The following is a 26402-nucleotide window of genomic DNA, read 5'->3' as shown; positions in this document are numbered from 1 at the left end:
TTTTTTTAATATTTCCAACCGACCGCAAAAAATGGCACCGCTATAGGTCGAAAAACCAACCCTAAGCAGTGTACATCGGTTCCAATTATGTAAAAACTGATCCCTATCAATTCGGTGAAAATTTTGGGAAAAAACCACACCAACCAAACCCTGCACACTTACAAGTCTCATGATTGTTAAATTTTAATCTTCATTTGGATGATTTAAGGTCATCTCTATTTGAGGTGTGTCACACTCACGCTACCTCATTTTTCCCTTATTATTCGAGTTTAGAGAAGAAGAAAAAATATTATTATTTCTTTGCCCATCTTTCAGTAAGAAGAATCAAATATGTGAAGAAGTCAGGGCTTGGTTGCTACGGCCAACTCAAAAAAAGTACGAAAAGCGGTTAATATATGAATCAAATGTATGATGCCCACTTTTTTTTTCCCCTTTTTTTGAAAAAAATAAATTGATCTAAGGTTATTACATTCGAGACATCTCTCCATGCTCAATACATATATACAAAACGGAAGAAGAAGAAGAAGAAGAAGAAGAAGGAAAGCTCACCCCAAACCAAAAGCAGACTGAAGGATTCATATAGTGCTACTCAAGCGCAATTAATGACTTCTTATTATCCTGCCAATTTGCAAATAACAAATGCATTATTTTTCATACAACGTTAATATTATTGATTGTAGATAGGATAGGAGTATAAATAATATAATAATTTAATAAATAGAGAAATTGAGATATATCTTGCCTTCCCAACCGAGACAGCTCAGGCTCTACCATTAGCATATCTTGCAGTGGTTTTACATTCATTTCACTGGAACTGGAACTGAAAAATATAAATAATAATGAGGAAATTTCAAGCACGTTTTATATATTCAATTTTTTCTATATTGGGAAAGACAATAGATAATATAACAGTAAATATGCTCCTTTGTGAGGGAAGAAAAGAAAAGAATTATTTGCATCATATAAGAGTGATTGTGTACGTTTGTTGTCAACTTAACTTGCACATGTCATCATTGAATCCTGCTACTGCTAAATTTTCAGATAATAGAACAAAATTTAACTACAAAATTAGTTATAGTCTAAGACTACAACCTTATTCAATATTATTAATATTACATCATATTTCAAAATTTTAACCATTGAATTGCATGTTCTTTACGCTTTTAATACACATGTCAAATTTTATGCCAATTGAATATTATTTGTTATATAATCTATAAGATTATATTTTATGCATAATTTTAAACTACAAAAACTTGCAATTTAAAAAATTTATTGATGACATAATTATTGATCGTTAATTTTCTAGAAATTTTACAAGAATAGAAGATATAAGAAGAAAATGTAATCCAATGATGGATTTGTCAAAATTTACTTCCAATAAAAAGATATTGAGTAAGATTGTAACCTTAAGCTACAACTAATTTTGTAGTTAAACTTTATCCATAATGCAATTAGACCAACAACCCAATGTTTCAGCATCTAACTCTGTACAATCATATAAAAATCCCATGAAAAGTAAAATGCAGTCGGAACAAATTGTTCCAACCCAAAATTATGCTGATTGTAAGAGGACTCAATGCTTTAACTCACTCCCTATTTACGGTTTTTGAAATCCCCAAACCAGTCAGTTTGGTCATTATAAATCATCATTTCATGAATCTGAATGAAGAGAGATCCTACATCAGATACACCCATCATGATTGTAATCATTAATCTAAAAGATTTTTTCTGTAACTGCAGAGACATTTTCACAAGCAAGACAAGTTACTGAATGTTAGGTAACATGATGGGGATAAGAATATATGAAAATTTTTGCATTTGAAAAGTTATGCAGCCAAATTGGTTTCTCTTATTCAAGTGATTGCTGATCCAATCATCTGAAAAACATATGAGAGGAATGCAAGTTTCCTGGAAAATCCAGAATATCATTAATGTAATTTAAAAGGTTGGAAACTCATCCTATTAAACTATTTATTCCAACTTCATACTTTCTGTGATGAGATCCATTGAAAGGTTGAGAATTGCTCACAAGAACTTAGTATAGTTAGCACTTTCCCCAATTAATTTTTAGTCTTCAGTAGGGAACTCCATTAGAAGGGGTTACAGATTATCCTAAAAATTCAGTCTTGTTTTCCTTCTCTTTTTTCATTTTTTTCTTTTTTTTTTTGTTAAGTAAATAATTTCATTGAAAAATCCAAAAGTTCTGTTCTTCTTTCTTTTCACTTTCTTGATAAGTAAGATACCTTCTGATTCCTCATCTTTGCAGTTATGGAAGCCTTTCGGTTTATTGTGTTTGATTCCTAGTTTTGCACTTAGGAAATATGCTAAACAGTATTCTTGTAAGTACAGTTATATAACATAAATAAAAAGGAGAAGGAAAAGAGAATATGAACTGGATACCCATAAATTTGATCAAGGGAAATAAGCCTGTGGTGAAGAGTGTAATCACTGCCAACATAAGTCACAATTAAGTTGCCAGCATCAGGGTGAGGCCAGCTCCTTGAAGTAGGAAATCGGAGTATAAACGTCCCGGGCTCTTGAAGGCCCCTTGGACCTTGAAGTGAAGATTCTGCTTCTTCTTTTGTTATGAATCCTTCTATCCATTTAGGTGAAGTAGAACTCCACAATGCATTAATCCAGTCTCTAGATAGCGTGAAAGCTACCGGGTATAACCAACACCACATCTTCTCAAAGTTCTCTTGGGCCAGATATTCTTGGCAACCAGCGATACTCCGCAGAAGCTCAAAGTCCTAAAATAAATAGAAAATCTGTAAATCTTTGGAGGCTGTTATTTTCATGTTATGACTTTACACTGACAATCAATCAAGGACTTTCTTCAGCAAACAAAAGCTATTTCTGGCGTTTATCAATTTAAATTCACATATAAGATAATGTTCTGACTTATGATTGACATTTTTCAGTTCCCCCAAGTAGAAGATTGCCTGGATGTACAATAACAGAAACTAAGTGTCATTATGAGTCCTGAAAATTTGAAAGCATCAGGTCCTACAGTAAACTAGAGGCCAAATCATCTTTAAAACATAAACCATAAATGTACAACACTTCAAGTTCATGTAAAACAAGAACATTATAATCATTTTCTACGGTTTTTCGTAGTTGAAGCTTTCTCACTAAATTTAATGTTCATTACCATTGCAAATTTTGATATTGTCATAATTAGCAGGATGTGTTTGGCACCAATCCTTCAACTCAATCTTATGATACGATTGATATACATGTCTATACAACTTTTCTATTAAGTTCCATTGACCAACAAACAAAAGGTAACCAAACTCAAGATACAATACTAGAGAGGACAAACAATGACATTCAGTCGAGCTAAAGACATTCACAAAATTATGTTCATGCTTCATCGTTCATGATTACACTTACTGTCACCAAAAAATAATGAGCAAAGGCTACTTGCAACAAGCTGCAACCAGGTTGCTTAAAAATCAAAGAATCTTGAGAAATGTTAAATGGAGATGAGCTTGCAAACTCAAATATCACATAACCCTCCAGTTGCAAACCAATCCATTTTTAAGATGAGCACATGAACTAGAGCCAGTGTGATTTAGCACAAAACACTCTCAAAGGATTATACCAGAAAACAAAAAAAGTAAAATAAAAATAAACCTAAGTATCAACAATTAGGCATTGGAAAAACTCCAAGGTAATTTTAATCATCATAAACTAGTCTCTATTAAACATATTGATTAAGGAGGTGACTGAGAGAATGATTTTGGATAGGATAATATGAAATAGAAGAATACATGTTGTCAACCCCGATTAATTTGTTAAGATTAATTTGTTAAGAATTCATATTTTTGGCAATAAGGTTTTGTTGTTGTATAAATGTGTCATCATTGGAGTACAATAAGGCACTTATATAAATTACTAGGACTAAACCGTAGTCTTAATTGACACGAAACTAATCTTGAGGGAAATTAAATAAAATACTGATAAACTAATTAGCTAATAAGACCTAAAATAAAATCCAATGGACCATTACTAAAAATACAAATGACTTAAATGCTAAATAAAAATAAAATTTTCTTCACCCACCCTATATCAAGAGCCCTTTTATCTTTACTCTAAAACAAACATTGTGTGTGTATACATATATATATATATATATATTATAAGTAACATAAGAAATTTTATTAAGAAAAAAAGTCAACCAAGTACACTGGAAATGTACAATAATAGCACAAATCAAGAACCCGGATTACAATGATCAATAAGATCAAGTAGGGACAAACGAACAAGATGGCAGAACTAAACTCCAATCAAGGAGAGTACGGAAAAAGAAAGATTTTATGTCAAGAATAGACCGTTCACAATCCTCAAAACATCTAGCATTCTGCTTTCGCCATAGGCACCAAAACAAACATTGTATATGCTAAATTACCAATTCTCCCAAAAGTTTAAGCTATTAGAAAATAATAAATTTAATCATTTAACTATAGTTCTAACACTCTCCCTCACTTGTGGGTCTAAATTCCCCTTAATAAGTGGGGTCCAACATGTGGGAATTTTTACATTTTAAATGGAAGGTAGAGTAAAACCAAAGATAGAATTTAGGATTTTCTGCTCTGATACCATGTTAAACTACCAATTCTCCCAAAAGCTTAAACTATTAGGAAATAATGAATTTAATCATTTAACCACAGAATATATAGGGAGAAGACTTTCCACTTATAAACCAGTCCATTTCTAAGATGCATGAAGAATGCTGACCATGTTGCTTCACAAAAGAAGAAGCAAGAAAATGAACTGCACTGACTCCATGTTACAAAATAGCAAAACCGAATTTTTTTACCCTCTGGAACACAGCATTTTAACAAAAACTGATCAATCTTGTTGAAAAGTCACCATATGTAGCACTTGTAAATTCATTGTGTGTGCGCGGGCGTGTTAAGGCATATATACAGGTGGTATATCTTATAATTTTTTTTTTTTTTATAAAGTATCTTTGGGATTGAATATGTTATGGATTTAAAATAAAAAATAAAAATTAAGATATTTTCCTCATCAATATCACCATAACTTCTCAATCCCTTACATGTTTGGACAATCAATCAAATAAATTCCCAATCAGGTGAGCTTCATTTTTTTTATTGGTAAAAGTTACATGTACCCAATGGGTCTTAAACCCACAACCTCACCCTCCACACCTAGAACTTATAAGGGAGAAAGTACCAATTGAGCAAGCTCATTGGCTAGCCACATGTGCTTAATATTTAAAAAATCATGAAAATACATTGTGAGCGACAAGGGGGTGGGGAAGGAAGGATAAGAAAAAGAAGAAGAAACCTGTTGTGTGAGAGATCTAGAACTGCAATGAGCAATCTTCATAAAGTATTCTTCAATCTCAAAAACCGCATTCTCCCAACGAATGTAGTGGTTGTTTTGTGAAATCAAACTCCAAGCTTTTGTTCCTTCCTCTATCAATCTCTTTGTAATGCTAATTTGGTGCCTGAGAAAAGGAATGTTACAAAATATAGAACTGGCAAGAGCTTGCAGTGGGTTGTAGCAGCCACTTGCTTTATCCAAAAATAAGCCCATTGGTATGGGAGAAGTCTTCCCCAATACATAGGTCAGAAATAAAGACATATAAAATGGTGCAAAGAATAACAAAGAATACATATAAATCCCTGGGTAAATTTGGACTTTGGCATAAGTTAGCTTCCTCAACTGAAAATAGGTGTTTGCTCCAACCTCTAGGGGAAAACATGCACTATTGTTGTGCATCGTTCAAATGAAACATGTTTACATAAGGTTTATAATACACTTGTATTATTCAAGTAAAAATAGAAGCAGAAACTAGAAAACATTTACACAGTGCAGGAGCATGAAATGCTCGGTACCGTAGTCTCATCTTACTTATCAAAAAACTTCCAAAGTTCTTTTTTCTTTTGTTCATTATATAGCCCTCCCAATCTCAAATCACAACAAGATGGAGTAAATTTTTTGTCTTTTTACTATCATAGCAGCAGATACATGACATGTAAGGTAAAACATAAACATGACAGCATAATTGTGATTTGAAAATTACACAGAAAACCTGTGCCAGGTAAAAACCAGTGAGGTAGTAGTCAAACTTAAAGAGCATCCTTAATGAAGATGTCAGCAGACCTCTCTATCACTAAAAGAATCGACAGAGAATCATCATGCCATATTACAATATGCCCACTTGAACTACAATAAGAATACAGTCACTAACAAAAGAGCATTTCTTGATGAAGATGCCAGCAAGTATTTCATTAAAAAAAGTGACCACAAATCATCAAGCCAGATGGGATATTAAGATATGCTCACTTAAACTTTAATGTGAATACATTCACTAATAAAAGCATAGCATTTGTATATTAACTACCTGTGGTGTGAACATCCCGAATACAGAGACACCTGATGAGCGAATTCTGAAAGCTCATTGTCAGAAGCAGACATAGCAATCTCCTTGAGCATAAAAGACCTCTCAGTTAAGGCTGAGAGAGAATATTTGAAAATGGTAACGTCTGATATTGGGCTTTTTCCACTTGAAATACTCTTAAAAGGTGAATTTCTTTCTTCAGTACTCTCGGAATCAGAAAGCGAGTCATCTGCTTCTTCAAGGTTTTCAGGTCTCCCCTCCAAACTCCGCCCGAACTCATTCTCAACCTTTAAAGATACATGAGAATTGTGAAAATAAAGTTGATTATTCAAAGAAAATGTTTCCAGAACCTAGCATATAAGAATGGGAAGGGGAGCTGGGATCTAGCTTTTGCTAAAATATACAAAAAGTATCATAAATAAAACCTATGTGCTAGGATAGAAATTGAAGCTCCATCTCCCATGTGACAGACCACAAAATTTTAGATCACTCTCAATAATTATATTAATCATCTTCTTCATTTCTGCTCCAATATATAGGTATTCTAACAGAATTAAAATGTTCCAGTTTCCTCCCTATCCTACAACTGATAGAACAAAATTTTATGTTCTCAAATAAACAAATTCTTGTTTAAAAAAAAAAAAAAAAAACATTAAAAAAAAACTATAACTGTTGAAGAAGGAAAGAGAACAATAATAGCAGAAAGAATGAGCAAGAAAAATCTTAGATACCTGCCCTCAGACTATTCATTACTTATGTAGGAGAGGTGGTAGGTAAATTTAATGGTGACAGCTGGTAGGTAAATTTAACCACATGAATATTACAGACTCTTCAAGAAGAGCACCACTCATACAACACATGAGTACAACCCATATTATATCTCTAATTCTCTAACAATAACCTTGAAATAAAAATTAATACATGTTAAAGGAATAATGGATAAAGCTCCATGACATCTTAAATAGATCATGAAAGAATATGATGAAGTGAAAAGGTGTCAAATTATGTGGATTTTATTAGATTGGGTTGTTTGAGTGTGTGTGCGTGTGTTGAGTCCCGTATTTATTAGGTGAATCTTCGGTTTATAAGTGATTATGAAGAGCCCCAATTGTAACTTGACTAGTCATTTTAGGGTAAAGACGCATATGTAGCTTGCGCTTTCCTCTGTTTATTAGAAATAAGACAAAAATGCACTTTTGGTCCCTGCATTTTGGCCAGATTCTTGTTTTGGTCCCTACTTTTTAGTTGCGCCTGCTTGAGTCCCTAACAATGAAAAACCGTGTCCATTTTGGTTCATGCCGTCAACCTACTAACAGAAAATTTATACATAACAAATAGAGTGCATTGGTGGCATGTTAGATGTTGATGTGGCCAAGTATGTAGCTGACGTGGTAATTAAAATAATATTTAAAAATGCCACATCAGCATTTTAATTTTTTTTTTTTTTAAAACCACTTCAAAAAATTAATAAACAAGTAATGAAATAAATTTTTTTTAAAAAAATTTATATATATATATATTATTTATTTATTTGCTTTTCTTTTTTTTTTTTTTTTTTGGAAGAACATTGTTCTTCTTCCCCTTCTTCCCTAGAACATGAACTTCATGCTTCATGTTCTTCCCCAAATTAAGACAAACCCAACTGGCCAACCCACTCATAATCAATCTCAACAAATTTTAACACATTCAACATTGAAACCTCTAGTAAATCAAAACCATAAAGCCAAGAAATAAACCCATTATCCCAGAAATTTTATTGGGAAAAAAACACAAAAGCCCAATAAAACATACAAATCCACATCAAAAAAAAAAAACCACAAACAAACCTAGAACATCAAGGGAAAAATCTCCATGATTATTACAATTTATCAACACACCAGAATAGAAAATTTGCCATAACCAAATACTCCTTCACATTCATCCATACAAGGTTCATAAATCCAAGACCCACAACCTATAAACACGAAACCATACTAACCATCCTTGACCCAAACCTGCCATCAACAACACTACCCCACCAATCAAACCCATTTCCCAAAACAGCAAACACCACCACCACCCCACCAATCAAACTCATTTCCCAAAACAGCAAACACCACCACCCCGCCGATGAAGTCCATTTCCCAAAACAAAAACCCAAGCTTAGAAAGAAAGCCACCGCTGGGTTTCGGCCATGGGTTTAGAGCGAGAGAAAGAGTGTTTCAGCAATGGGCCTAGAGAGAGAGAAAGTTTGAACCACTACGATTTGAGAGAGAGAGAAGCTGTTCATGGTGGCTTACTTGGCACACAGAGAAACTGAAGTCGAAGAGGGGTTCGGAGGTTCCTTCCCCTCGATATGCTCCAAATTGGCCTCATCTCAATCTCTCTCTCTCTCTCTCTCTCTCTCTAAACCCAAATCATGGTTCAATGGTTTAATCATTTTAAAATAAAAATAAAAAAATCGTTTAAATTAAAAACAATTTCTGATTTAAGATTAAAAAAATTAATTTAATTAAATTTTTAAAAATTAGAAATTCAGAATTTTGTTTTTAATTTTTGTGATTTTTTTAATTTATTTAAATGCTAACGTCGCATTTTAAAAAAATTAAATAAACTTTATTATTATTATTATTAGCCACGTCAGCATCTGACATGCCACCTATGCACTCTATTTGCCACGTACGAATTGATAGCAATGACCAAAATGGACATGGTTTTTCATTTTCAGGTGGGCATGACTAAAAAGTAAGGACCAAAACAAGAATCGGCAAATGTAGGAACCAAAAGTATATTTTCGCCTAAAAATAATAGATAGCTAACTTGGTAATGCCGTTTTGTTCGAGGACACTGCAAAACAATGTGGGCCCTAACGAGGGCATGAGGAATATAAGTGGGGGAGATTGTGATAACCCAAATTGTGTGGATTGGATTTTTTGAGTATGTGTTGTATGGTCATGTGTTGTATAGTCATGTGTTGAGTCCTACATTGAGAGTGTACTAGGTGGATCTTGGGTTTATAAGTGATTACGAGGGGTCTCAATTGCAACTTGACTAGTCCTTTTGAAGCGTAAGCATAGGAATGGCTAGCGCTTCCTGAGGTTGTTACAGATACATCTTTAATTCCCATGAATTGAAACCAAAAAGAATTGTTAGATGATATTCTTGAGAAAAGACACTATTTACAGTTTCAATGTTTTTTTTATGGATTCACTTTGATGTAGTGGGCTAAAGTGAAAGAAACTTGATTATAAATTTTTTGGAAACTCTATTGAGCACAAACTTGAATGAATCATCCAAGTACTTTTTGTGTGGATGTTAGTTCAATCACATAATATACAGTACTCATTCAGAGATAACTATGAAGGTTTACCAGATCAAAGATATACTATCAGTTCCTCTAAGGAAACTAGAGAGTACTCTTAAAGAAAATTAATCTACTTCCAGTATAGATTGTGTGAATAAATATTAATAAGTAGGGAAGAAAAATAAGCACAAAAACAAAAAACAAGATGATTTTAGTAGTTAGCCCAACTCAAATGTCTTGCCTGCTATTCCTGTTCAACCACTTCTGATTTGTTTCCTGAGTCAGTTAGTTTTTAGGGATTTTCTCTTATCATATGATCTAGCACACATTAAAATACTAGGGCTTTTGAGAGATTTTTACCCTGAGAGAGAATATGCTTTTTTGCATTATAAAGAAACACTTACTTGAAATCTGACTTATCAGATTCCATTGTGGCAATTTCTATTTCTATCATACAGAATAGAATAGAATCCAAGTGAAGCTGCGATCGGATCTATTCATTAAAAATAATTTTTTGCATTATAAAGACCTACAAATTTGAGAGATACTACCATAAAATTTGTATTATAGAGTGAAGTTTTTGGCCATCTTAGCCCATAGACATTGCCCCAAAGTTGAATAACATCATCTTGTGTTGATATATGTTGTGTGCATGTTTACCATTTATTTTCAACTTTTCAATGCCACTGTAACCCCATATTTTGGATCCCTTAGAGCTCTTTACTTTGAACTTGAATGCTTAATTACTCTATTGCTCAAAAGAAAATAAAAGAATACCCACTGTCATGTTTCACTTAGCGCGCGCGCACACACACACACATAGAGAGAGAGAGAGAGAGACTATGCTTTCATAACTACAGAATTCAAAGTATGAATCAGGAAGATCTGCAATTCCAAAAGGGCATCCAGGATAGCAAAATGGTAAGGTGTTATGATGTGCGGTAAAAGTAGGTTTAAGCTAGGAGTGATTTTAATGATTCATCGTAGCAACTATAAATACATAGAAAGGGGAAAAGGTCATAAGTCCCTGAAAATGGCAAGCTATGATTATTTAGTACTTACGTGGACTTGGTAATGAGAATTGACTACAAGTATTGTTTTAGGTGTCAGATTATTTGAATCTCCAAATCTTGGGATACATGGACACTTATGTACTTGTGGAACAATATATATAAAGTAATATATGAATTATGGGATGCAAGTTGGTATGACACAAACATTGGAAAATACATTTGAAAAAGAAGTTGATTACAATTATCTGAGTAACTTCTAGGAAACTATGAATACTCAGCAAAAAAATTAGGAATTTTTATATCTTTTCCTCGGTTAAGAAGACAGGTCCGGTATGTATGCAATAACTTTTCCCTTCTTGTTTCATTTTATTACTTATATTTCCATTTGGCTGAAGTATCTAATCATTAAGATTGTTGGACAGATATAGCCAAAACTTTATAATGTCAAGTCCTGTATGAGTATTTGCATACCATGAGCTTTCCATGTAGCAATAGCACCATATTTTGCATGGTAAACATACTAGCTGAATTTTTTTTTTTTTTTTTTTGGGAGGGGGGGTGGGGGGGAACCACTTTTAATGCCACAACATTTTTCTCTTCAATTAGTGTCTGATGCTCTATCAGGAAATGTTTAGTAAGTAAAATAACTAAACATAGGAGAGAGAGAGAGTACCGAGTAATACCTGATTAACTGTCCAGGGATGAGAGTTGCATTCCTCATCAGGTCTCTCCAAGTTAGGATCAGTCTCAAAGGTTGTAGATAGTTTACAATGTCCAGACCTAACCCGCTTTGATGATGAATAGGGTCTTGCTTCATATATGGAGCTGTGCTCGAGTTCTAGGGACCCTTCATCCACTCTAGATGATTGAGATATATTAACAGGATTGAAGGTAGAAGTTGATCTTTTCCACATCAGAGAGGACCCTCGAGCATTACGGCCCCGTGAGATACAACGAATTGGAGGTGAGAATGCCTCAAAGAAAGGATAACTTCCACTTTTCAACATGTGAAATCTGATACGGAAAAGTCTATTATCACACTTGGATGAAAGCTGAAATTAAAAAGAAAAAGAAGTCATTGACAAGTTCCAGCAGTACACCACAACAACTGGCATGCATATAAATCCAAGACAAAATCTAATCTCTGATTAAGAGGAAAACTGGAATGTTGTTTCTATGTGTTTTCCTTCAACAAGAAAGGAACCGTTTCTGTTGTGTCATGCTCACAAATGTTAATTTAAGGTAACATTATCACCAAAGTCATTCAATAATATGAAATATTACTTGGCTTCCCGATAGACGATATCCTTCTCAACACTAATAGGTATAGATATTTCAACTTTTCCAGTATATTGACACATAGGCTCTTGCATGGGCTCCATATGCAAATGTGTGACTTCATCTCTTTACAATTAAGTACCCACTAGTTAAACCAGTTACTTTGGGACCATGCATACTTATATAGACTACTATAACTAAACCCTAATTCTCGTTGACTCAGGATACCCTAATTCTAATTGGCTTGGGAAGTTAAATAAAATAATAACCTAATTAACTACTGATACCTAAAATAAAAATCTACATAACCAATAAAAATACAATTGACTTCCAAGATTACATGAACTAAATTTAAATAAATATTTCTTTGCGCTTCCCAAATCAGTTACCCACAATTGCGAACAATGATTTGCCCTTCATATCAAACCACTTCTTTACAAGCGACCTCAGCTTCATTGTGTAGAATATGAAAAGTGGAACTCAAGGTATGAGTTTCTCAGTTTCCAACTGAACCATTAGAAGAGAGTGATTGAGTTTTGATACCAAATAAAGCATTGAGGACTGAGGAACCATTAAAGCATCAGGTAGTAATGTGGTACCCCATGTACATGTCACACATTTTGATTGAAGAACCAGCTGAGTACGAAAAACTGTTAAGTCCAAGAATTTTTTTTCTTTTTCAGGGAAGGAGTTCAAGCATAAAGTTCAAACTACCCTTTTTTTAACTGCTGTTAATTTCCTTACATGTTTTTCAATTGTTTTATGTTGCGTTAACTTGAATGTGCGCACTTTTTTCTTACGTAGAACAACATAAAACTGTTGGATAATGTTTAAATTCTATACTTGGAATAATGTTTTTAGCTTATTAAGCTGCTTCAGGTATGTAACTTCATTTTGACAGTACACATTCTTTCCTGCCATTAAACTCAAAATGCTACAAAATGATTGATGAACCAGGAATGGAACATTCATTCAACTAGATAAAAACAAAACAATGCTGAAACAGTATTAACAACCAAGTTTTCCATGCAGACAAGCAAGTTGCTTATATATCTTCCTACCAGTTCTAGGGAAGAAAAACATTCTTAACACAAGAGGTGCTACAAGCAACATTTCACATACCTGAGATATCTTGAGCTTGAAGGATGCACGTCCCTGCAACATTTTACTTGGTCTTTCACAAGAAGCATATTCAATTCCATCATAGCTAGCCAAAAGAGGAGCTTCTGCATCGGTTGTGTTCTCCACAAGTGCCCCATTATCAGCATATAAAAGTGAAGCAACAACCTGTTAAGAGAAGCAATTTGAAAATACAAAAACCAAATTACTGTCAAAACCAACAAAGAAAAGTTGTGATTAATTGTATGATATGCAAAAGCCAGAGATATAAACCTCAACATCCTTATTTACAGGCTGGCCTGAGGCATTCAATAAAACAACATCCAGAGAAAAGTTCCGGCGACATGATGCCTGTAAACAGAGGCAATATAGATTAGAAGAAATCCGAAATAAAAGTAGATCATTACTTGAGAATAGACAATAACTTGTACAACATTGTGCTAGAAAGAGCATTTAAGAGAAGAAAAAATCCTTTGACTTAGAAATAAGAATATAGACTATTAAGAGAGGAAACTTGTTGAATTTAAATAAATATAGAAATTTATTATATGACATATGTACGTAAGTGATATAATAATGGTTCTTCACTTTTTAACAGCTTAATCTTTTGTGATAATTTATCATGGTATCAAAGCAAGGTGGTCCTAAATTAGAACCCTGTCTCCACTACACTTCCTATTTCAAAAAGTTAAAAATTTCCATGTGTTGGACCCCACTTATTAAGGGAGATTCTAGACCCACACATGATGGGATTGTTATAAAAATGGTTAAATGAATAAATTCACTCTTTCCTAACCACTTAAGCTTTTGGGCCAAGTGGTACTTTATCAATTTGATTAGAATTTTATTAGCAACTTTACACACGCACCTAGTGAATAATTAATATAACATATAAAAACACATTTTAACCCAAAAGACCTAAACCCAATAGGTATGTACTTAATTATGTTATATTAACCATTCATTCTTTTCATTATTATTCAATGTGGGACTTTACTCATACATGTACACCAAAAAATCTCCCCTTCGCATGTGAGTCTTTCTGTGGGCTTTAAGATCTCTCTGTGGGCCGTGAACAAGTCCTACTTGCTCCCCCTTGCCTAATGGGCTTTTTCCTTCACTAGTGCATCATCCATGGGCCTCCACATATCAACTCCGCACGTCTTTTATCCTCCATGGGAACCTTGCACCTCACCAGTGTCTAGCACCATTGGCAATAATACTCTTTCATTGGGCCTTTTTTCCAAGATTGTTTGTGTGGGTTTTATGGGCTTGCTTGGTGCAATATACCGTCCACACTCCAACAGCGAAAGGGACCCATCCCTGCTCCATTTGCAATAGGGCTCCAAGTACACACCCCGTTCCTGCTCCAACTGCAAAAGGAACCCTGATAACCTTGCCACCTTTTTGCCCCACACTATCATGGGCTCTGATACCACTTGTTGGGGGAGATAAACACCTTGGGAAGACTTCTTAAGTAGTTAATATAACATATAAAAATACATTTTAACCCAAAAGGTCTAAGACTAATGGGTATGTGTTCAATTATGTTATATTACCCACCCAAAAGCCCAATGAGGATTCAACTATGTATCCTCAACAAATTAATCAACTAATTGGGATCAGCCACATGTATTCTTCTATTCTATTGTAGCCTATCCAAAATGAAACTTTTTGTTGCTTCCTTAATTAACATGTTCTTTTTTAGTAAATCTACAAGGGTCAAAGCTACAATTCAACTAACACTTACTATTCCAATAATAATGGGATGGAGGGTGAGGTCATGGATTCAAAATCCACTAAAGTACATTTGCAACTTACCATACAAAACAAAAGGGAAAAAAATAACAAAAAAACAAAGTACTTCTACTAGTACTATTTTAAGTCTTCCTCTAAATCAAATCATGTTCTCCACCAATGCATTAATTTCATATGACATCTTTCCTTATATTTCACTTATCCATCTTAACTGCAAATCAAAGTTTCCTTTTATGCACAAAAACTACAAAATTACATCAATACAAGTGATGGATCTAGATAATGATGGTCATATAATTAAAATGCTATCTTGCATCCTGTGTACTGCAATTGCACCCCCTTTTTGTACTTTCTTAATGAAATTTATTACTTATCAAAATAAAATATATATATATATATATATATAATTAAAAGGAGGGACATGTCAAAGGCTCAAAGCTACAACATTTGGAACACAGTGGAGGCAACTCATATGCAGAGGGAATTTTATGGATCAATTTGATAATAGCCTAACAACAGTCATAGAAGTTGAAGTAGGGATGAACTTAAGAAGCATCACAACAGAGATACAGCAAGTTTATACATAATAAATAATACTTTAAAAGAAAATTTAAAGAAATATCCATAAATGACTTATTTCAAACAATGAAAGATGATGCATATGACAGGATAACCAAGCAACATATAATGTAAAAGATCTTTCTAACCTTGCCACCAACAATACTCCAAACACCATCATCACCTACTTCAATTTCAGAGGCAGATGAATTATCGATAGATAATTTTAGAGGCACATCCTGGCATCGCATATGGTATTTGTCAAGTAAAAAGCAAGCATACATAATTGTAGGGATTAAAAAACTAAAGTGTGGTGCACCTTTCCCCAGTGGTCCTTAATAGATAAAGCTGGAGGTAAGACTTCAACATTGTGGACATAACCCTGCAGACTGTCACAGTGTCCACCAATATTAGCCAAGGCTAACTTCCCAAAACTACTTGTGGGCGAATCTTTGTTAATCAAGGAAGACAGTGACTTCTCCCCCGTAATCTCTCCATCAATATTGAGCCGAACAAAATCAGTAGAAACCTGAAAAATACACATCAAAATAATTATCTCAATATACATCATAAGAACACGGAATGTGTTCACGAATATTACTAGTGACATACACCTAAATTGCTTCATGGTGTACCTCGTGAAGGAATGCTCAAGAACAACCTTAAGCCAAAAGTGCAATCACATTGTGAGGCTTCAATCATTGAAAACAAACTCTCTCTAAATGCTTTTGTTCTTCCACATTTTACGAGTCTGATTTTCCTTTCTGACCATTGAGAGGTTTCTTCCTACTCTCTCTCTCTCTCTCTCTCTCTCTCTCTCTTCTTTATCTTGTTTTGTTTTCCATATCATGTTCCTGTTTTCTCTATTATGTTCCTCTTTGATGGTGGGGCGAGGGGCATCTTATTCCTATTAAAACTTTCAGTCTATTACAACTTTTTTCCCAAATTTCAAATAATACATCAAGAATCATTCATTCCTTCTATTTATTAAATTTCCATATACAAACTATAGGTTTTTGTGGCTTTCCATGAATTTTAAGTTCCATGACATCTCTTTTTAGAAAAGGTATCCTATCTTTATTTTATTTCTCTCTCTTTTATGACAAAATGCTAAGCTAACAGGCCAAAGTATTTAATATTTTGGCTTTTTTTATTTTTTATTTTTAGTTTGAACTCGTTAATGACCATCTTTTGCAAGTATGTGTAAAATGTACATATCCCTCCTACCAAACAGTTACAATGAAGAATATTAATATCTTCTTTCCTCTCTTTTTTTCCCATCCTTTCATTTTCTTTCATTCCACTTTTTTTTCCCAAAAAAAGCCTAAATCTTACGTCAATTATGCATCAAAGATGAAAATTCAAAAACTCCATAATGTGGACAACCTTAAGATCCAAACAAAAGAACAATTTTTTTTTTAAAGTTACAGAGACATATGATAGAGAAAAACAAATGTCAAAGAAATAAAATTAGCACAGCAATTAAGAACAAGGATGAAGTAACACCAATACAGTTCAGCTCCCTTTATTCCTATTGGCAGGAAAAACAATGTAGAAAACTATTACAATGTGATAGATACCCCCTAAAAAATAAGAATAACAACAAAAACAAAAAATATTGCATACCTCACATCCAACATGAATCCACTTTTCATAAGGAAACTCAATTTCCACGGATGCATGTGGAGCTTCAAGCCAGGAAGTGGAATTTTCAGGATCAGGAGCTTCTTTGTGCAAGAGAAGCAATGGCAGAAGCATCATTCTCTTTTTTTCATCTAGAACAAGAAAAGGAGCACTGCCAACACTATCTGAGTGCACCTGCATACTAAAGGGAATGTTATCCACCAATCCATTGACAGAGTTTCAAAAAATATACATAAATATAAATATAAACTACAAGATTAACAATTACAAAAGACATTAGAAAGGTATTGTCATAGGTGAACAATGGGAACGAGAAACCTTAACCCTTAAAGACAAAAACATCTCACAACATTGAGAGTATGAAATAATTTTATAATGTTGCAGACTGACACAGTTTGTAAAGAACTCTCAGGCCTGATCCTCACTCATATTTTCCATTCCTTTTAACAGAGATCATCTTAAAATTTCAGAGGGTTATTCAGCTGCATACTAGCTGCTATAAACAGGTGGTTTGGAAAATTTTATAGGAATTAAAAGAACATTTTCCAATGCTTGTCAAGTACTAACAAACTATAGTACCATGAAATAGATTGCACACTAATCTTCACACACACACACACACACACAAAACAGATAGAAATGAAAAGATATAGATTATCCTCCACGTGAGTATAAAAAATGTGATTCTACTCAGATATTTGATTTGATTCATTAATGGGAACAACCTAGCATTGACTAACTGATACAAGGCATGGGTACATAAGTTAATTTGAGAAGGAACAGCAATGAGTCCTACAATTAGTCCATACAAACAAAAACGTTGAAGAAGCATGTAATACAGCTGACCAATAAAATCACAAATTCCATTAATAAATGGAGTAAGAATAATGGTTAAATGATTAATTCCGTCATTTCCTAATAGTTTAAGCTTTTGAAACTATCAAAAAATTCCCTGAGATCAAACCCTATCCCCACTCTACCTCTCATTTAAAAGTTAAAAATCTCACATGTTGAGCCCCACTTATTAAGGGGATTGTTAGAATAATAGTTAAATGATTAAATTCATTATTTTCATAACAGTTTAACTTTTAGGGAAAATCGGTAATTTTTCACATGGAAACACACAAGATTTTGGACAATGTTCCACTCCAGCAGCTGATAATAGAGGTAACAAACTGCAAAAAATAAAAACCTTCAAACCCCAGTTGGGTATTTAATAAACGGGTACTATCTACAATAACCTTTCAACAAATTACACAAAAACGTGAAGAAACGACAAGTGATCATCAGAAAGAACCCATCCAAAAAAAAAACCCCATCAATTGCACAAAAATAACAAACAACAATTTGGACTCTTAAAAAAAAAAAAAAAAAGTAAAGTAAGAAAACAGGCAGTTAAGAAAAGACCTGTTGAATGATTGTAGCAGGGAATGAAGTGGAGGAGCTGATGAGGTAAACCCAAAAGCAAAGAGAGAAAGTAGTCCCTTCTTCTTTTTCCTCAATTTCCACTCTAAAATCCTTCAAAAGCGAGTACTCTCTACTTTCTATATCATTAACCATGATTTTGATTTTTCGATCTGATTAAAGATCAAACAAACCTCAACTCTCTAGACAACAGTTGCCAAAAAGCTTTCAACAAAAAATGAAATAAACCTTAAGCCCGCCAAACCCCAACTTCTCCCTCCCTCTCTCTCTCTCTCTCCGAAGAAGAGCTAAAATTAAAAACGTGTGTTTGGTGACGGCTGTTAATTAACGGTTAATACTACTGTACTGCGTTCTGGTTTGTTTGTTTGTTTGGTTTTTTAAATAATTGGGTTAGGATCTACACCTTTGCGTGTATTAAGTGAATTCTAAGATAATCCAGTCAATCACAACCACCTCAGCTTTCCAAGTCTGATGGGAGAATTGATTTTACAAGTCATCCATTGAAAGAAAACATAGGATCTTTCTGTTAAAACCAAAAACTTATTTTCATTTTTTTTTTTTTTATAAAAAAAACATTTTAACAATAACCACTTTGGACCCATCAAAAAAAAAAAAAAAAAAAAAAAAAAAAAAAAAAAAAAAAACTAATAACCACTTTGAAAAAAAAAAAAATACTCATCCACGATGCTACAATCTGCAATGTTTATATGTTGTGGATTCTAGTTAGCTTAACTAGTAGAATCTTTAATAGTTGAATAAAAGACTTGAGATTCAATTCCAGCCTACACCAAAAATTGATTGATGTGTTAGTTTAATGATAATGAGCTATCATCAAGAGCGGATGTCATAAGTTAAAACTCTCTCAAAAAAAAAAAAAATACAATGTTCATATGTTATGGTTTAAATAAATATTATAAGCTCTATGCTTTTTTTATCAGAAAAATATATCAAAATTAATCATTGTTATATCATTTATTTATTTATTATATTTGTAGAGGGCTAAAAATGAATTTCTGGCCCATCATAACTTGACCAAGAAGGGATTGCATTAAAGCCCAATACAACTAATTTATAGAGATGGATACTTTAGATCAACTCTCATCGCGTTTGATAGTCCCAATTTAGTAATTTAGTAAAAAGGGAAATGACAAGAACAATTGTATAATTCAATATGAGAACAAGAAAGATTCTTATGTAAATTTCTTCCTCGAGCTAACTGAGGAGCAGAGGTTCTATTGATTACAATTCTCTATTTTACAATGATAGCTTTCTCTTTCTCTATAGCTTTTATTTCTCTTTCTACTTTTTCCGATCCCCTTCTTAGAGGAGCTTCCTTCCTTTATATAGTTGCTTAGGTTGCATCTCAGCCTTCCGCTTTGACTGCTATGAATCCTTACTTGGATACTTGTCTCATCATTGTCTTACTGGTGGTGGTAGAGTATGTTGCAAGTTGTAAGGACACCATACAAGGGTCATTCTACCATTAAATGTGGCAGACTGAGCTGGTACAATGTACTTAATGTGGAGGTGATGGCCCTTATCATGTTGGTTCTAGGGTAGGACCCTAGTCTCCCGAGGGAACAATGCTTGTTCACGATTCTTCCAAGAAACGAAATTAAGGTTAATCTCAGTAGTGAGATTACTTAAGGAATCTTTCAGAAAACATTCTGGAATAGTAATTGAATCATCAAGAATGTCAATCATAGAGTAGGTTTCAAGAATTACCTCAATTTGATGCTTCCAGACAGTGTAATTGTTATAATCAAGCTTAACAGTCATCATCGAAGACATGTTTGATAACAAGAGCAACGAAGTATTGACAGGTAAAGCTGTATTAGTCACAGCAGGGGTTGAGCCAGAGGTTGAAGATGAAGTTGCAGATGTGGAAGCCATGGATAGAGATCAGTGCTCTGATACCATGAAAGATTACAGAGGAGAACGAAGAACAAAGTATAACAAAGGAGAAAAGAGAGAGAGAATTACTGAATTGAATCAATTCTATTGATGTGAATCTTATCTTATAATACAGAGACTTGTACACTATATATATACAATATCAGTGAGGTGGAAAGTTAGTTATAGGCTAAGTTAGGCATAACTGCCTCTCATACGTGTACACGTGCTAGACTTAAGTTATCAATACACATAGGACAAAACGACACCGTTCTATTTAATCTTGCACTTGTGCCTTCTTTATATTTGGAATTGAACTTGCTTCATCTTCAATTTCCTCAATTTTGCAACTGTTGCTATCACTGCTTTCAATTTTTAAGGCATATAGGGATCACAAATAGCTTTGTGGCTGAATTATGGGGATTAAGGGATGGGTTATTGCTGTGTAGTAACCTAAATATTCCCTCTCTTATTGTTGAAATGGATGCTAAATTCATTGTGGAGATTTTTTGTAAGACGGGGTATGTCAATGATGTGATCTCTCCTATTTTGGATGACTACAGGATGCTCATCACCAAATTTCAGCAAGTGCAATTTAAACACTACTTCCGCCAGTCGAATCAATGTGCAGATGCACTTGCAAGGTTAGGTGCTGATCAAGACTTAGATTTTAGAATTTTTGGAAGTTCAACTGTGGACGACTTTGTTTTCTTTGAGCAAGACAACAATGGTCTGTGTTTTAACAGACTGTGTCCTATATTGTTCCTTCTTAGTTTATATTATCGTCTCATTCACCCCAAAAAAAAAATTCAGGCGAAATCAATTCTTTGCTGGCAACTTGAGGCAGTGGAGGTCAGAGGCATTTTTTGGGTCCTGCAATGCAGACAGAAAAGAACATGAGGATGTGTATGGTAATTATAATAGAAGATGATAGTGAAATTTGCTTTGGCAGTAGCATCTAGTGATTATCAGTTGGCAACTATCCTGTAGGCATATTGACTACTTTGCTCTTTTGATATGTAAATCTAAAAATGGTGTGGCCCTGGTGTGGCCCATGATTTAATTAATTAGGCCCTTTTAAGTCAAATTTTCTTAGCTGTGCCTGTATGTTATCCTGCTCCTTCGATTTTCTATTTTAATGATGCGGTGCCTATTAGCAAGAAACCAGACAAAAAAGAGAAAAGGAAGTGTACTTAGATTAAATCTCGGCATTTTCTCAAAAAAAAAAAAAAAAAAAGAATTTGACCTCGGCAAAAGGTAAACTGTACCTATAGCTCCATGGTTGTCTTTTGCATATGAGAAATGATATTCTGCATCTCTCTTTGCATATTCTGTACGAGGCATATATGCCGGGTAACTCACAAAGAGGTGGGCCCTATATATATGGGTCCCGCCTCCTTGTGAGATACCTGGCATGCATGCCCCTCCCATGGTTGGCAGCATACATATTTAAAGCAATATTAAATTATTAATTAGGTTTTTTTTTTTTTTAAGAAATATTAATTAGGTAGCTGGTCCAGAAAGTTACCCTTTCTATTTATTTATTGATGGCTAGGTTAGGTATGGGCCCAAAATTCTCTAACCTGCTTTTTTTATGGATTAACTCTCTAATCTTTCCAATTCGGAATCGCACACGTATAACTCGTGGTTTGATTTGACTGATAATTTTTTGTTTTTTTTTTTTTTTTTTGGGGTGTTTGGTAGTTTCAGAATAAAATGGTGGAACAAAATCTATCTCCTAGGAACTAAGTAAAGAAAGTTAAAAAGATAATTTTTCAACTCATTTTAAAATTACCAATTATAAAAAAAACTAATCGTCAACCCGTGCTATACACAGAAATTTACCTATTTGTGAGATAGATTAAAATAATTTTATAAAATCTTAAATTGATTAAGAAACTACACCATTGCATGATTTGCTCTTGTATAATTTCAATTTGTATTACAAATTGATGAAGAAGCCATTGCTTGAACGCGCAATGACTTATAAAAAATTTGTCAAACAATTTCAGATACTACAAAAAAAAAAAAATAACTCAAAAATTCAGATATTAAAAAACTTCTAAAAGACCAAAAATAATTTTGTAAATAATTTGATAATTTTACTCCTTGTTAAGTTTGGACTAAAAAAAATATATATAAAAATAAAATGATAATTTTATTTAAATATTGTGCTGGCGTAGAAATTGTGAGAGTTTCGAAAGATTCGGTTTAAAGAGATAGATTTTCACTCATTGTTAAGTTTGGATTAAAAAAAATTATGAGTTTGAGTCTAAGTTGAACTTGTAAGAGAGATAGAGTTTCACTCTTTGTTTAGTTTGGATTAAACAAAAATAATTTTGTTTAAAAAAAATGATAATAATGAGTTTGAGTTTAAGTTGGACTTGTTAGAGAAATAGAGTTTTACTCCTTATTAAGTTTGAACTAAACAAAAATAATTTTATTTAAATAAAATGACAATTTTATTTAAATATTGTGCTAATGTGGAAAATTGTCTTTGTTTAAAAAAAAAATGATAATAATAGTTTGACTTTAAGTTGGACTTGTTAGAGAAATAAAATTTCACTCCTTATTAAGTTTGAACTAAACAAAAATAATTTTATTTAAATAAAATGACAATTTTATTTAAATATTATGCTGACATGGAAAATTATAGAAGTTTTAGAGGTTTCGGTTTTATATATCTATATATATATAGATAAAATAATTTTCTAAAAAATTTTTTTTTTAGATAATCATTCATTTTTTTTTTTTACATTTTAATGTCAAAATAAAGGGAGGTATGGGAAATAGTTTTAATCACTTTTATCCATGCAAAAGAATTAATTGATGTTTTGATTTAATAAGAAAAACAATTATTATAAAGTAGATATCATATAAATTTGAATCTTCTTTCATGAAAAACTCAAGACAGTAAACAAGTTATCGAATATCTTTTACTGTTTGTATTATGGCGGATCCAATACTAACAACAAAAGCTATTCGATAAAAGGTGATTTTTTACGCACCAAATTATGCTTAATGCATGTTTCACTCGACATTATTATGATATATCAAAGCAATCATACAATAGACTGATGTGTACTTCATTTGGATTTACTTTTCTTTTTCTTTTTCACCTTTTTTGAGTAATTTCTTTTTACTTACTCATTCTTTCATCGGTCTTCGAGATCATTCGTTGATTTTAGAGCTGGCCATTTCAACGGTTAATTTGTTTTTCATTCATCGCTTGTAGGTGAAAGGATGTCAAGTAATGGTGATGTGATAAGTGAATATTTGTCGTATGTCCATTTGGATCTGGGTAACGACAAGGTCTCCCCGTTGAGGTAAGAGTCCATGGTTCATGTTGTCATGTGACTAATTTTTTCATTCGATACTTCTAGGTGAAAGGATGTCAAGTAATAGTGATGTGATAAGTGAATATTTGTCATATGTCCATTTGGAGCTGGGTAACGACAAGGTCTCCCCGTTGGGGTACGAGTCCATGGTTCATGACTTAGTTGGTTCCTTTGAAAGGGAGTCGTCTGTCATATCCTGAACCCAAATGGGTCCGAAGTGTGAGAAAAGAACCTTCAAGAAAGAAACTGTAGGAGATTTTTCTTTTCTTTTCTTTTCCACATGATAAGAATATATATACTAAAATCTCCACATTACAAGTTAGAGTTCTGTAACACATTTACAAATAATGACTAAAAATCATATGCCTCCATATGATTCATGAATATATTACAAAACTCCAAATAGATTACACAAGGTCACAATTTTATCAAGAATAGAAAACCTCAACATCGAATTTGGGCCTACCATGCCTAAGGCTAACAAACCTCAAGTGCCCAACCTCCAATGGAATTAATTACGGCCTTATTGAACATAGAAAAATTGAGTCATCAACCATTTACAGAAAAAGTCTTCCAATTTAACATAGAACTCCAATTACCACCAAATAAAGCAAGCTACATGCTCCAAGTATAACTAATTGATCTAAAAAACTGTTAGAGAATGGGATGAGCTAAAACCCAGTAAGTAGCAGAATTAATGTGGGCGGGGGAAATGCAAGTTTCATAATAATGAGCATTTTACAAAACATGCTATAATTTGGGAATTTCCATTTTATTTATGTAAAAACAATTTCATTAACAACATTACAAGAATAATAGAAATAATTTAGTACCAAGTTTCCCAAAATATCCAATATTATTTCAAAACCAAAAACCTCATCCAAGGTACCACAAAGACGGAAATGTCACTAAGACATCATACCGCCACAGACTGGTTAGAACCCAAACACATTGGCATGATATGTATCTCTTTTAACATGTGGTCTATCGGCCTTGCCTAGCCTCACCCACACCCTCAAGGATTTACCTATCCTCTCATTGGCAACAGGGGATAATGTGTCATGTAGTACCTCTTTTGCATGTGGTCTCTTGGCCTTGCCTAGCCTCACCCACACACACAAGGATTTACCTCTTCCCCTTATGGGCAACAGGGAATGATGCATCACATAGTACCCCTTTTGCATGTGATCTTTTTGGCCTTATGGGCAACAACCTCACCCATACACTTACGGATTTACCCATGTCATGCAAAGTGGGAGCTTCCAACTTGGCTTGTCATCACAAAGATGAAGTAATCACACGTCACAAAGATGTCATCTGAAGACAAGGTAAACACCAACATCATAGCACAAGGGCAAACCCATATCAAAAGCTCACAATTTAAATGTATTCAAAATATATAGTTTACTTCCAAGTAGTTTCATAAGATATTTCAATAACCAAATATCCACAATATTCTCAAAGTCCTCAAAATCATTTCTTGTAAAAATATTTTGCATCAATTTCCCAAATAATACAATTTAAGACAAAACATCTTCAATATTTCCAAAATAGTACCATAAATCCATGAAATCCACTATCAAATGAATTCGAAGATACTTTTTTTTTTCCAAGTCAAATATTCATGCATTTTCCCATATACAATATTAAATATGATGCACTTTTCATATGTAATCATATATAATAGGGTCATAACACAATACTTTTTAAGAAAACATAATCCCACAAAAAATTTCCCAAATGTGTTTGACCCAAAAGCAACGTTTATGCAACAAGGTTATTTTCCAAAAATCTCATTAAAAACTACTTACCTCGCACCCTGCAAAGCCTAATTCCTCAAGCTCCAAAGGAGATTAGTTAGAACCTAAACAATATCAAGCAAAACTATCACGATAAGCACAAGGCTTGATATTGCATCTAGCTACGAATTAGAAATCACTAAATAAGAAATTAACTAGGCAAGCCTAAGTATTTAACCTCACAAATAATGTATTCCACTTCCAAAGTTTCTCAACAATTTAATTTACAAGGTATAGACTCCAATTTATAGACTTAAATCATTTAAGGTATTCTCCCTAACATTAAAACTTCAACACTTAATAAGTAGTTCCCACAAGGTTTACACAACATCATCAAGAGACTTATAAAACCAAAATCACAATATCCTCCAGGACAAACAATATAAATCTTTAACTAGCTCCAAATAAACCCAATAGCAATGGAAAATTTTGATTTACCAACTATCATATGATATAGCTCAAAACCCATAGATTTCCACCATAAATAAATCTTAGATAGATACCATTTGTAAAAACCATAGACCCACTCATCAAATAAGTCCACCAAATCAAAAACCCATATACACAATCACAAGAATATCACCCAAGAAGCTCAAAAATCACATGAATATCATTTCCAAAGCTTAAATTAAAAGAACCTCATGCAAAAGTATAAAACTCACCAAAAAGATAAGGAATTTTTACCTTAAATAAAAGGTATGAGTGAGCCTTAACTTTTTCCTATGGAGTCTTTTGGTAAACCTTGTTGGAAAAATGGTGGAGGTAGTTGTGAGATGAGCACCGTTGAGAGAATGAAAGAGAGATGTAGAGAGTAGTGTATGTGGGTGTGTTTATGTTTAAGTGTGACAATAAATGAAAATGAAGGCAGCCCCTTCACTAGCCAGCCAAGGGAGAGAGTGAGATATTTTGTGAGAA

General features: G+C 33.4%; 1 protein-coding gene across 1 annotated transcript; it reads right to left on the bottom strand.

The window, feature by feature from the left end:
• Positions 1-396: 396 nt before the first annotated feature.
• LOC111989336 (SH2 domain-containing protein B) lies at positions 397-18782 on the bottom strand. Its single transcript, XM_024021131.2, has 12 exons — positions 18440-18782; positions 17015-17206; positions 15708-15917; positions 15538-15627; positions 13346-13423; positions 13076-13240; positions 11359-11727; positions 6383-6666; positions 5320-5482; positions 2404-2753; positions 743-820; positions 397-618 (listed from the first exon to the last, which is right to left on the bottom strand). The coding sequence occupies exons 1-12, from the start codon at positions 18590-18592 to the stop codon at positions 600-602; spliced, it is 2151 nt and encodes a 716-aa protein (XP_023876899.1). The 5' UTR covers positions 18593-18782; the 3' UTR covers positions 397-599.
• Positions 18783-26402: the final 7620 nt, after the last annotated feature.

Source organism: Quercus suber, unplaced genomic scaffold (assembly GCF_002906115.3).
Source record: "Quercus suber isolate HL8 unplaced genomic scaffold, Cork oak 2.0 scaffold_587, whole genome shotgun sequence".
NCBI lineage: Eukaryota > Viridiplantae > Streptophyta > Magnoliopsida > Fagales > Fagaceae > Quercus > Quercus suber.
The sequence above is the reverse complement of the archived record's forward strand: the minus strand, read 5'-3'. Positions and strand labels throughout refer to the sequence as shown.

Excerpts from the sequence above, each read along its gene's own strand:
- LOC111989336 (XM_024021131.2), bottom strand. The coding sequence starts at position 18,592 with ATGGTTAATGATATAGAAAGTAGAGAGTACTCGCTTTTGAAGGATTTT. Across the intron at positions 15,918-17,014 it reads GGATTCATGTTGGATGTGAG|GTTTCTACTGATTTTGTTCG; the intron begins GTATGCAATATT and ends TGTATTTTTCAG. Across the intron at positions 6,667-11,358 it reads ATCCCTGGACAGTTAATCAG|GTTGAGAATGAGTTCGGGCG; the intron begins GTATTACTCGGT and ends GTATCTTTAAAG.